This window comes from Trachinotus anak, unplaced genomic scaffold (genome assembly GCF_046630095.1).
Source record: "Trachinotus anak isolate AG129_WGS33_773 ecotype Australia unplaced genomic scaffold, CSIRO_AGI_Tana_v1 ptg000010l, whole genome shotgun sequence".
Classification (NCBI taxonomy): Eukaryota; Metazoa; Chordata; class Actinopteri; order Carangiformes; family Carangidae; genus Trachinotus; species Trachinotus anak.
The window spans coordinates 6,096,922-6,110,977 of NW_027273861.1; the positions used below are offsets into that span (position 1 = coordinate 6,096,922).

A 14,056-nucleotide genomic window follows, 5' to 3' on the forward strand; every position below is an offset into this window, starting at 1 on the left:
TGAACTCCCAGAAAAGTTTTTCTGAATAACATGTTGTTTTGTTTCTGTTGTCAGACAATGGAACAAGTATGAAATAGTGACTGAAATACGGCCCATCAAGGCTCCATGTTAACTTCCAAGCCATTCCAAGCTGCTGTTCCTAAAATTAATTTTATAACCTCATTGTCATCTGACAAAATCACCACACATACAAGTTAAAGACAAAGACTGTGCTGTGATTTCGGCTATATTTACTTGTAAAATGATCACTGAGAGAAAGTTAGAAGCTCCTTCATGTCAGCTGACGTGCGGTCAGAGAGGGTCATGCAGAGGTGTACCTCACGCTCATGGGGCACCACCTTTCTCTCAAAGTAGCTAGGGTTTGTCCAAGAAGTCAATGGATTTGTTGTTGGGTGCTTTTTTTGGGGGGGAAAAAAAGTTGCTCTGAAATATAATAAATCTAGAGACAAAGGTGCTAAGGTGGCAACACTGTCTGTAAATGTTGTAACAGAACCTGTCTGCACATCCCTCAGTCATGCGGCATTCGGCCGACAAGTGGTGTCATTTGATCATGAACTCAACTCTATCACTCAATGAGGTACATTCAGGGAAATGAAGTAGACAAACTATATTTAAAAATCCCATTTAATTTGTGGATACGAATTCGGGAAGCAGTTTACAACCTTAATTCAACATGCAGTGACCATAAAGACAAGTCACAAAGATGTTAAAGGTGGGAGAATAAGATTAAACCAAGCGGGTAGGCAGTTTTGTGTGTTCACAGTGATTATTAGTGTTCTAGTTACTCACAAAAATCAGTCATAAGTCCTGTGAAAGGCTGTGTTCTGACGCAGAACAATCAAGCTTATAAAATAGAAACATTAGGATTATTTTTTTGGAGGATGTGATAGTGGAAATAAAATGTACAAAAGAGGAAGAATATGGTGGCATTCAAATCATAATAGTGTCCAAAATTCACTCCGGATGTTGTTCTAAAAATCACGTTTACATATGTAGCTTTGTGGCGCTGATATTGCAGGAGCTGTGGCGTCCACACGTCTGTTCTACGCTGCAGAGTTAAAAACAGCCGTGTCATCTCCACCGTGTGCTGGCACATCAATCAGGAGACAGGAAAACCCATCTGTGGCACAGTCATCGGGGTCATCCAAAGAAAACAGTGTACCATTTGAAGAGGTCTAGGAAATCATCTCAATAAACACAGCTCTGGTTTCCAGGAAGCCTCTCGTACCACGCTCGAGTGAAGCAGCATGCTTGACAATATGGTTACATACACAAATGAAGCCCTTAAGTCTACTTTGGTACCTAAATCCTTCTGCTGTAGAGTTTCTCTCATCCAAACCACATCTACAATTTACAGTTTCACTAAGTAACAAAGCTGTAGAAAATACTGTCTTAAAACCAGGTCGTCAGAAACTTTCAAATTAAAAAAAAAAAAAAAAAAAGATCCATGGCACAAAAATGTCCGTAAGTGTTGATGTTCTGTACAGATGAGGACAACTTTCCATAGTTCAGATCCTCTGGGCAAAGGTGATTGCCATTTCTCGCTTTCAAAGCAACAATATTCAACAAAGGATCCTTTTTACTTTGCTATGCTGTAAAAAGGTAAATTATCTATATAAAACTCCAAAAGACTGTACAAAATAAAATCACTGGGCGCAGGTCTGCTCTGTCATCTTATAAGGCACAATTTCCTACATGTATTCCTTATGAATAGTGTCCACCAGTCTTTGATGTTGCTCTTCTTGAAGAAAAAAAAAATTATACTAAAAAAAAGCTTTCTTTCAGACGTAAGCCCCCAATGCTGCGTGGAACTCTGTGAGACACTGAACAAGCTGCTGAAACTTGGGCCTCTCCTCTGGGTCCAGGGCCCAGCAACAAGCCATCACTGCAAACCTGCGGGACAGGGGGCAGCAAAAGAGATGGGTCAGTTTAAATGTCTGTCCACGAGCAATTTAAGGATAAAACTGGGTGTTTCTGGTTTGTGTGAAACATGGTGCACTGGTAAAGAAAAGATAAGGTTCATACAACAAAAATCTGGAGCTGGCATCAAACTCAGAGCATTGTAAGTACAGGAGCTGCCTGTGCAGCACTGATATGACTGACACGAGTGAGATGTAATCATTTCTTAATCAATGCATGCCCTTAAATGTTTTATTTTGCAGCCTCTAATATTTGGGAAAGGAAGGTGGTCACTTCACCACCCATTGTATTTAGAAGGAAACCACTTACGGCTATTTAACAGATTTCAGGTAATCAATCCCTGAGAGATTTAACCCTGTTCAGGCTTTTTCCAGCACAAGTGATTTTTTCCTTAAATATCAAAACAAGAAAGTGGACACAAACCGTTCTACAGCAGTGTATTGTCAGGCCCCGTGTCAAATAAAATACAGTTTTATTGGAGTTTAACTGAAGACACCAGGATGTATAGCTGAGAATCATCAACATAACGGTGGAAGAGAATGACATGGCTATGAATGAATATAAGCAGGAGCATATATGTAAAATAATTATAAACTATAATTATAACTTCATTGTCAACCACCTGCCTCTGAGTTCTGTATAAATTTGTAAATAAATACTGATAAAATGAGTTAAGGCTGTCAGTGTCAGAGGCAAACACTACATCTTTATGGATTATACCACTACCACCATGAGCTCAAACACTCACTGATTTCAGTCAATCATGCATCATAGGTTAATCCACCCAGGTGGTCCCCCACTGCAGCCCTGATCTGATCCAGGAAACACCCTGTTATTATCCAGCAGTGAGAGGGTGGCAGCCAGATTCACACTTGATATTGAGGAAGTACTCTGTAAATAAAAATGCTGTGGAGGGAATATGACGCCTATGGGTGCAGGCTGGTCCTTTTTTGACGGCTGCAGGATGTTGATAAGCTCCACATTAAGCAATGCTGGTAACAGCTGAATATTTCGGTTTGATTCAGCTCTGTATTATATAAGCAATGTGTCACTAACACCACGCTACACTTGCTGAAAGTCTGCAATAACAAGGCTGGCGGCAGCAAAACATATACATGCTTGCATCACTGCAGACGTCTGCACAAAACTTCAAGTCAAGACTGGTCGGCCGCCGTCTGCAGCTGTGTCCCGTGAAGATCAACCTCCTACCTGTCAGTCATCTTCACTGTCACGTACAAGAACATGTAGTACAATATTAACTCATGACAGGCTGCAGGTGAGGCCTGATTACTTATTAGTGCATTCAATAAATCATACAAACACCTCTGCAGTCTGGAGGCAGACAGTTCACCTGTCAGTGCGTTCAGACTATTTTGCTGGTTGAAACTTTAGGAGATATTAAACGTTTTTAATCATCAAGAAATTTAACATATTATTGTGCATTTGTCTTCATATTCCTTGTAATGCTTTATTGACTGTTGTTATTTCTCAGTGATAAATAATTTTTATGATCACATTTGTGTTGCTGATCCTCATTTGCTTTCTTACTAGTTCTACCTTGTTTATTCATGCAAATGTTTTTGTATTGTCTGTTTGATATTCCGCTTTGTACATGTCACTGCTGAAATGGCAAAAAAAAGATTTTGGCACATTCTGATTAGTGCAACTAACAATCAGTTTGCATTCTTGATTAATCTGATTATTTTCTCTATTAATAGATTTTTCATAAAATAGTGAAAGCAGACAAGGAAACAAACTGCAAGTTTTGTCTTTTCAAATATTAGGTTTTCAATAATTTACGTCGAGAAAATTCTTACATCAGAGAATATGAAGAGCCAGAGCATTTTTGCTTGAAAAATAACTTAAAGAATTACTTTAGCCGATTAATTTTCTGTCAATCCACTAATCGATTCGTCTTCAAATTGTTTCAGCTTCAGCTGTAATTGTTATAATATACATTTAGCAGTAAGTTTATTAAGAACACCCAACTAAAACTAATACAGTCCAATACAATGGTCTAAGTAAGTAAATCCTCCATTATGAAGGTATTAAGTCCAGTTTGAGTTCAAATTGTGTTAATTCAACTGTGTGATCATTTTGGAGGCTGTAGGTTGTGGTGCTGTTGAACTGTACTGCATTATACAGAGAGGTGTGTCTGTTATTTAGCCTACCCTCACTGATTTGAATGGGGTGGACAAAATAATAGGAACACCTGTCAACATAACACAATACAGTTCAACAGCAACACAAACTACAGCCTCCAAAATGATCACTAATCAGTGACTCTTCAACACAGTTTCAACTTTACAACCTTCATGAAGGAGGATCTACTGCAGGACTGTTGTATTAGACTGTATTAGTTTTAGCTAGGTGTTCCTGATAAACTGACAGCTTAGTGTATAATGACACAGGGGATCTTGGATTGTTTACGGCGCTCTATAATGGGATCCTGGTATGAGAGTAACTGACCTTGAAGTACATATTACTGAAAACCAATACTTCATCAACTCCTTAAACTTGAACAATTAAGTATCATCTTAAACGTTTTCCAGCTCTACAGCAAATTTTAAAAATATTTGCAACTGACTGACTGAGTAACTTATGCTAAGTGCTGGTCACAATTTAAAATCTTAATAAAATCCAGTGGAATCAGATAATGTAGTGTTTGTATTTGCGTGTCTGTGAATGTGTGCGTGTGCTCTGTAATTCAACGTACAGTTCATCTGGACAGTTGATAGGCTGTGCTATTCTGTACCCATCCTTCAGGTAGGCCGACATCTCAAAAGGGTCAATGTCGACGTAGGGGGTCTGACCCAGAGTCATCAGTTCCCACAGGGTCACTCCGAAGGCCCACTGTGAACACACAACACGTGGTTAACACTGAGAGCAGTGCTGCACAGTCATTTACAACACGTCCTAAATATAATCAACATGTTATTATCAAACAGGATAAACAGAACCACAGCGCAGAAAGCCTGTGCTGCCTACTTGCATTCAAATACAAAATGTTCCACAGGAACAATGCAAGGAAATTATGTTGAAGAATTTATGTGGAATATTACTCATTGCTGCAACTTTTTGAAAAGAGAGTGAAAGTAAACAGGAGAGTGGCAGTTATGTTTAAGGAGACTGTGGGTTCAAGCTCCCGTCCCACCCTGGGCCCACCCTGCAGGTTTTGCACTGACCCTTTGCTCTGACCCCCCATGATGGAACAAGGATTTCCCCATTCATGTTCACAAGTGTTATTTCATCATTAATCTTAGGTCACTCATACTTGGAGTAGGTGCTGACCTTACACTTGTGTGGAATTTTGGGAGTCATGCTTATTCTCATCTATAATAATACAAATGCAGCACTGACAGTGACTGACACAATACACCTAATGATGTATAGAGCTAGTTTCCATTAGTGTGTCCTAACCTTTAATGAGGTGACAAAGGACCTTTAAAGGAAATGAAGGGGGTGACTGAGGACAGAGGGCATGGGGGTGGGAGGGCTCCTCAGAGGAAAAACGCATTATACAGTAATCTACCCTGTTCCCAAATCAGGTCACTGCCAACAATCCCAACGAGGCCTAAACATGGCGACGGTTACTCTCTGTGACTGTCCAGCTTGGTCTCTAATGTGCGTAACCACCGTCGTAAGGGTATGGAGTATTTATGTGCATAACAGTAGCATGTGTGGTGCACTGATGATGCTGTAGAGCTCCAGGTGTGTGTCTGGACTCTTTCTAAAGCTTAGTTTGTCATTAATACATGGCTTCCGTTTACTGTAAGTACCAAGGAGTGGGGGGTGTTTGCCACAAAGCCGTGTGACTAGGAATGCAGAGGGGTGGTGGTATGTCTGACTGGTGTCTGACTGGTGTCTCCTAGGGTCTGTTAAGCTTCCCGTCTGCTACCGCCGCACCCGCTCAGCTATCCTGAGACAGGAAAGAGGGAAGAGCCAGAGACACATGGGGCTCAACACAGCTACTCCCTTAATACTGATACCTTGACCACCTGTCTAAGAATGGCTTGAAAACAATTGGTGCCATTTCCTGCATCAACTTCTCTGTTACAAAAATATTTTATCTCTTAAAAACCCTTTAGAGACAGGAAATGTTGCTTTTTTTGGTGGTGAATACACTGTCCACAGATCGAGGGTTGCATCCTTAAGCTGCAAGAAGTAAAATGTATATCTGCTACTGCTTTGCTTACCACATCACTCGCACTAGAGAAATCATTGTTGAGCAAGCTTTCCAGGGCCATCCAGCGAACAGGCCGGTTCTCATTGTCCCCTAGACAGTGGTAATCCATGGGAAATAGGTCTCGAGCAAGGGCATTGTCTGTAATCTTCACTTGCATGTTGTCGTCAATGCTGTTCGGGACACAGAATTTTTTTAGTAATTAAATTCCAAACTAAATCACCTGAAAGCTACAGGGAAGAACTGAGGACAAATGATGACAGCTTTAAGTCAGATCAGAGACACTTACACGCAGTTCCTGGCGGCAAGGTCTTTGTGTATGACCTCCCTGCGAGCCAGGTAGCTCATTCCACATGCAATCTGGATGGCCATGTAAACCAAGTCCTGCTGAGAGATCGCCTGAAAGGAAACAAGGGAGAGACGATGTAAAGTTAGGAAACAGTGGCAGGAAAAATAATAAAAGGAGGGGTTGGGGACAGCCAACCTAACTTAACTGTGGTGAAATTGGTCTTCAGAGTCAAATTGTTCTTATTTCCTTTAAATTGCGACATAGTCAACTTCAGGTCAAAGATGGGAGTTACACACACAAAGGCTATTTCAGTCCTTCAATGGAAGTGTAAGGCCAGTGAAATGTTATTGGATTGATTTCCATGAGGCATTTGTGTTCTCCACGGGGTGAACTGTAATAACCTTGGTAAACCATTAATTTCTCCTTGTATTATCATCAACAGGTATTTTTGTGTTCAGTGCTTATTAGCATATTAGTTAGTATGCTAAAGTGCAAAATGTTTTGCTAACAAACCAAGGTGGTAAACATTATACCTGCCTAACATGAGCATGTTAGCATGCTGATGTTAGCATTTAGCTAAAGCACAGCCTCCCAGAGGCTGTAGACTTGTTTTGTTTCTTGGTCTTTTGTAGAAAAGCAACAGATTACATCAACACTGCAAAATACAATCATATTATTAACATAGCTGAATAACTTTGTATGCAACAAAAGAGAAACAGGTAGAAAGTTCTTCTGTCAAAGTTTGAGCAATAATCTGACCCTAAAGAAACTTGTTTTTTTTGTGCTTGCAGCTACTGAAGAGCCTGTAGACAATGGCTTGGCCAGGAGGTGTGTCTGAGCAAACACGGAGCGCTGCACAGAAAGAGAAAGAAAGACCCCTGACCGCTAACAAAGTGAGGCAGCTTCTGTAGATATACTCTATATAAACATCCCGTATAGCTTAAAAGACCATTTTGCCTTGTGTGAGAGCTCCTGTTGCATGGTAATAACAATATCACATTTTAATGCACATGCTCATATTTGTGTCAATCAAACCATATCTGTGTACTAGAGGCAGTTAGCTGCATGAACCTTGGTCGAAATACATAAGGTGGACATTTTTTGCCTGTTCAGTCTTATCTCACTGTGGACACAGTGGTATAACCTAAATTAATGAACCCTCACAACACAGAAAAACAGAGGCGCGGCAGCCAATGAACAGAGATAAGAACATTTTAAGTCAACAATTCAAGCGTAACTGAGATGTGTGTAGCTGGTACCAGACAGTAAAGCACTGTGCAGTTGGCTATCAGACAACATGACAACTGTGGAAAAAGTCAACACTTCTTTTCCCTCCCAGTTTTACCTTCCAACCAGATGTTCACTCTCAGAATGAATGCTACTCTGTGGTGTTGTGCTCCCTCAGTGTTACTTCAGAGCGTTATCTCCTCTATACTGATACATTCCTGATTTACAGCTCTGTGTTTCTTGCACTGACACAACTTCATGACTATGTCTTTGTTTCCAACAACTGCCAAAAGTTCATAATGAAATTTTGAAAACAAAGGTGCTGATATGTTACCCTAGACTTTACAAAGGGGTTTTGATTAATGCAAATGGATGGCAAGCTTCATCTTGTGATTGCAAAGTGTTTGCTACATCTGTATTTTGGAGGTGATTGATTGGTTGGATCTGTGTTGTGTCTTTGCCAAGCACATCAAAGACCCCCTGAGGTTAACCTGTACAAAAGCCTGATTGTCTTTACATAGCAAATAAAAATCTCTGCCCTGAGCACTGGCGTTATGACTATATCAACAGTCCTTCTAATAACAGTGTAAACAGTAGTTACTGGTAGGTGTTACTTACTGATGATTGATGCAAACACACAAAATATTCTTTTAGGCTTGACTTACTGATTTTTCTTCCAATATGGGGGATTTATTTTAACAGCTTGATTAATGTCTCAATGTGGTGCCATATGTGGTTTGCACTGAAGCATTTATCTTAATGGTTTAATAAAAGACTTACATTTGCTCCAGCAAATGTAAACCGAGCTGAAACCTCACCTGTGGGTTGTTAGCCTCAGCTAGCTTGCACTGCCGCAGGAACAGCTTGAGATTCCCCCAAGCCATGAAAGGCAACAGCACCATTGGCTTCTCTCCATCCTCCGTACACACATGACTTATGGGCAATAGATTTCTGAAGGTAGAGAGAAAGACCAACTGAGGAGCGGGAACAGATCAAATAAACAGTTTTTGAGGTTTGCTGCAACAAGTTCTTGGAAGTCGAGAGCACACGTTAACAGGGTCATCCAAACCACTGCCAAACTGTGGAAGAGGAAGTCAGCAAAGTCTTATCAACTCCGCTGACCCCAGAAAGAGGAAAGAGAAGGGAGCAGGCCAACGTAATGACAATGTTTTTCACATTAAGTCAGTACAGTTAAGGTCCAAGCCTCCTAATTACTTTGGGGCAAAATGTGTTTAACTGATGCTGCTGTAATTTTCAACTGAATTAAGTGTATTTAGACTATGAGCCCAATATCAACACAGAGACCAGATTTCTGAGAAATAAATGACTGTATTAAAAGAAGCCACAGGATAATGAGCAACAATGTGCGAGTGTGTCATATACGTTGGAAAAAAACATGTTTTGTTTCGTTCACAGACTATGTTACAGTATCTGCTCTATGCGTAAACATGTGGTCTTCTTTCATCAGTGTTTAAACCGAGCTATTTAAAAGACGACCACAGGAACTGCTCTGACGGAATATAGTGTTGGGTTAGGAGTAAACCAGAATTTTTACAGCTACTTTGCGAACTGAAACTGTTACAAAAGTGGACAACAGTGGTGGTGGAGACACCAGCATATGTCAATAACCCTGGTACAGGTTCATACTGTGATTTGGGGGCAACAATAGCCAAATGATCTGAGACAGAAACCATGTCTGTGTTATTTTTCCTGTTAAGTTATTTTATTTATTTCAACTTCTTTGTTTGAATCAAATAGAAAACTCCCCCGAAAACACAAAAAAACCCCAGTGATTTGTGTGTGCTTCCACTTACCTATGATGAAGTCCACGAAGTTTGCAACTTTCAGTCAACATCATGGTCACCTGCACCTCAGACGCATGATCTATGAATATTATCAGAGACAGAATCTGATTTGAGTGACCTTGCAAAGACCAACCCGTGGTTTACAGTAGCAGCTGGGAAGATAAGGTCAGATTTACTGAGACTCTGTTTAGTGTTTTTTAATTGGTTTCCCTGTACAGATTCCTCTTACAGTCATTTGTAGTGGGAAACTTGCTTGTGCCAATTTTTAATCCTTATGCACCTTTACCATCGTGTGACATTTATGGAAACCCGTATTGTTCCCTTCCCAAAAGGCGCATGAGGAGGAAATAAAGAGTTTAACAAAGCAAAGACTGGCATGAGGATATTGTTCGCCTAGTGGTATCCACCCCTCCCTGAGTAAACACGAGAGAATGGAGAGGTCAGAGGGCAACTGGCAGAGAAAGCTGACACATGCTGCTAACAAACAACCTGACAGTCCCACATAAAGGAGGCCTTTCGCTGGCATGCAAAACCTGCTGCGTGACTAAGACTTAGAAGTCATTTACTGTCAAATTTGTGTGTATGTTTACTGGACATGTAACCATGTAAGACCATCTGCTGAACCCATTAGAAAAGGATCTAATTTTTCTGATAGACATTGCACACTGTCAACTGAACTGTTAGCTACAGTGTGTTTCAGTCCATTGACCTTTGTCGTTCCTCTTACATCTTTGGTATTACAATCTTGTTTCAGTCTAATGACGTTCACTGAGCATTACAGCGTTGTCAAACCACACTTCTTAGAAAACCCACAGTGAGTTGCACATTAATCGTGATAAGAAAACTTACATCATATTTGACTTGACAATAGTTTCCTTTCACTAACAACTGTACAGTCACCTGAGCAACATAGCCAGGACAGAGCACCTACCTTTCACAGTCTTCACAAAGACCTGCTTTTCCTTACTGGGGTCCTTTTCATCCAGCAGCACACCATGGAAGATGCGGCCAAACGTGCCTGTAAAATACAAAATACAGGTTTTCATCTGAGGAAAAGGGCAGGGAGAGAAAGCCAGAGGCCTCACATTCATTCAAAGATCGAAATGTCACCTCACTCACTGACCGCCATGCTTGGCTGATCTGTAGACAGAGGTCGACAGGCCTGTGCTTAAAATGCTTTTGTCTGATAATGGGATTAGGCAGTTTGACTCCTGTCTCACTGACAGGAGCCAAAACAGGAGCAATTCAGTGGAGCTCAGAGGATCTTTCATCACTTAGCAGGATTCAGAGCTACATAGGACATGAAAAGGCCAAGTGAGCAGGCTCATCATCTCCTTTGTCTAAACTGTCACCCCATTGCCCTGAGCACTTTACTGAGGTAAATGCCATTTCAGACCATAAACCATCAACGTAAACTTAGAAAAAACATCTGAGCCCTGAGGCTAACTAGGTCTTATGTTTCGACAGGAGAGGAGACGAAACATAACAACACAGTTAGTGTTCAACTGTCTCCCTCCAGCCCATACCTTCTCCGTTGAGCCTGTCTGGACCTGCTGGCTTCCAAAAACAGAACTCACACAGAGTTCAACCACCTTCCAGACATGGTCTATATGTCATGTATATGTTGTTTTTCTGTTTGATTGTCTCTCATCTTTTTAATATTTATTTTGAATTTACATTTTTTGTATATTCTGACTGGACCCTCTGACAAAGGTCTTTGTTTAAAAAAAAAAAAAAAGGCAGAATGAAATTTGAAAGTTTTCAAACAGTTATCAACAGTCCACTCAAAGGCACTTGATCACCACGCCCTTTCAAAGTACAATTACTCACAATCTAAAAAAGCTCGTCACATCTAGAGCAAGTGAGATAAAAGGTGCAGCAGGTAGTAACCAAACAGCAAATATTAAATACAACAGAGGCTGAAATAGAAGGCTACTGATCAACCCAGTGTAGAGGTAATGCAGAGGTTGTGCTTGATCCTGAACTTAGATGTAGTGTTGCTAGTTGCCTGCTAACATGCTAACAGTGACAGTGCTAATATGCTGAACCATGAATGTCTGTACAAAAATTAATGGCAATGCATCTTATAGTTGTTGACATATTTCTGGATGAACCAAAGTGGTGGATGGACCTCCAAGAATATTTCTTTCAGATTGTCCAGAAGTTCAATTACAGAATCTGTGTTGTACCCAAAAACCTTTTGTTGGCTAAAAAAAATTATTTGAACAGAGAATATTACCTTGTTCAGAAACAACAACAATAAACCACTAAAGGTCTTTAAGTGACATTTAAAAACAGAACACCCACTCTTTTCTCTTCTGTTGTGTTGTAGTCACCCTTGGGCAACTATTACATCATTCACATAGCCACACTGAACCCCAGTGTGGGCAAATCTCCAGAAGTTGAAGTACTGTCTTGTTCCATACCATCGCTCCGCATGGCTGAATTGCCTCCAAAGGCATCCAGCATCTAAAGTGAAGAAGATAATCGAGCCAAACTAAATCTTGTTCATTGGCTTTGTATCAAAGAGAAACACAACTCTTTGAGCTTCAGAGACTTCTTGCTGTCAACGTGTAACATTCCTCAGGAGGAACAAACGCTTGCTATTTTAGGCAAATGGCAACTTTTCACTGACACTGATCTGATGAGGTACTCTCATGTTCATAGTTCACCACCTACTTGTTTTTCCTCACACACACACACACACACACACACACACACACACACACACACACACACACACACACACACACTTGTACTTCTATCTTTGTGAGGACACTCATTGACATAATGCATTCCCTAGCCCCTTACCCTAACCTTAACCATCACAACTGAGTGCCTAACCCTAACCCTGACCCTGACCTTAACCAAAACCTAATTCTAACCATAACTCTAAAACCAAGTCTTAACCCTCAAAATGTGATTTAAAGGTGTCTCAAAAAGTGAGGACCGGCCAAAATGTCCTCACTTTCCCAAAATGTCCTCACTCTGTTGGTAAAATATTTTTTTTTTGGTCCTTACTATGTAGCAAGTACAAGTACACACACACACACACACACGGATGTGGGGTGTTTATAATTAAGCTTTTGCTCTTATTTGACTATTGAGATAAGTGCAGTCCAGTGACCTGTCTTTGTACATATGAAACATATATGTAGTTTATCATTTTTTATACACCGCTTTGTGTACAGCCTGTCTTATGTGTAGTGTTTGCCTTATTAGACTGTACAAAACAATGTTTATGTTTAGCAACTTCTGAATTTTCCTTCCACCTGTCTCCAGATTTGTAATCTCAAGAATATCCAAATTTGCGTTGTTTTACTAGTTTCACTCCCAGTTACTCGGACAGTATCAGAAACAACTGATGTCACTGAGGATCCTGATTTTATTCACATAAAAATGTTTACTTACATTGACATAACCACACTACATTTACTGCTTTGTTGTTAATAGGTCAAATTTTTCCCTGGGCATCAGAGGAGGTGGTTTGGGCCAGTGATTTGAATGCATTTTGGTTGTATACATACCTCATCAAACGCTATCCAATTAAAACTGAGGCCCATATTTACTAAACTCCTTAAAGTGTAATTTTACGTAAAAAAAAACGTAAGTAGAAACAGAAAAATCCTTCATTGTTACTTTTAGTCATGAGGATAAAGCAGGATATTGAATTTCTTTTGACATGAAAATATGTCTAAAATTAAGATTGGTCTTTGAGGGTTGTGAGGAGGAACTTGTTATGGCCTTAGATGAATTAATCATATTTTAATTTAGAAGAAGGTTGGGTAGCTCACAAGTTGCAGCGTCTGGTTTCTTGTAAGTTTCTATCTCCGTGAATACATTAGACATGGCTTCTCTATGGTTTAAAGCTACTGAGGGATGCAAACAACAAGAGCTGAAGCTGGCATGTGTCTCCATGAATCTTTCAAGTCCGTACTTGTCATTGAGGCACAACATTAATCTATACTGAATGTCTTATTCTGATGCACCTCCTCTTTCAGCTGCAGGCTTTGTCTATGCTTCAGGTTGAGCAGTTTCCTTTTCATACCAACATATACAGGTGGAGGACAAAGAAAATAACTTAATTCAGTTTAAATTATATAAGCTCCTGCTGTATATCATCTCTGACAACGTTCAAGGAATTAATTTAAAGAGGGAACAAAGTTATCAGTGGTGCAGACGCAGGTTTAAGCCTTATGGCCGACAGAACACTGACATGATGTGAAGTCATTCTGACAGCAGCTCTTAAATACACACAACGGTGTGATTTTCTCAGACTGTCAGGAAATGAAGCAGTCTTTCAGCAAAATGCATTAATAATAATAATCAGGTGTGTGTGTGTGTGTGTGTGTGTGTGTGTGTGTGTATGTGTAAATACAAGCTGCTATTATTAATTCTTGCTTAATAATTTAGGTTTTCTGGTTTCTTTTAATCTTTTTTGTTATGTTTTATCATTTGGTTTTTCTTTTTCTCTGATTCCATGTTGTTTGTGTCACTGCAAATAATTAAAACATAAAAATACTACTACATCATATGCTAAAGTGAGTTTCTTTATAATTTCACTATTATCATGGAGCCTTTTTCATTTTTAAGTTGGGTCTAACATCATCTAACATCATTTAGCAAATTTTC

General features: G+C 40.0%; 1 protein-coding gene across 3 annotated transcripts in view; it reads right to left on the bottom strand.

The window, feature by feature from the left end:
* Window positions 1–606: 606 nt before the first annotated feature.
* Window positions 607–14,056, bottom strand: part of ryk (receptor like tyrosine kinase) — a 39,759-nt gene continuing 26,309 nt past the window's right edge. For all 3 annotated transcript variants that reach the window (XM_071487202.1, XM_071487203.1, XM_071487201.1), the window contains 7 exons: window positions 10,356–10,442; window positions 9,434–9,503; window positions 8,438–8,570; window positions 6,393–6,502; window positions 6,117–6,276; window positions 4,637–4,773; window positions 607–1,893 (listed from right to left, as the gene is read on the bottom strand). In XM_071487202.1, the coding sequence (XP_071343303.1) occupies window positions 1,782–1,893; window positions 4,637–4,773; window positions 6,117–6,276; window positions 6,393–6,502; window positions 8,438–8,570; window positions 9,434–9,503; window positions 10,356–10,442 (809 nt within the window). In that variant the 3' untranslated portion in view covers window positions 607–1,781. The remainder of the gene's footprint in view (window positions 1,894–4,636; window positions 4,774–6,116; window positions 6,277–6,392; window positions 6,503–8,437; window positions 8,571–9,433; window positions 9,504–10,355; window positions 10,443–14,056) is intronic.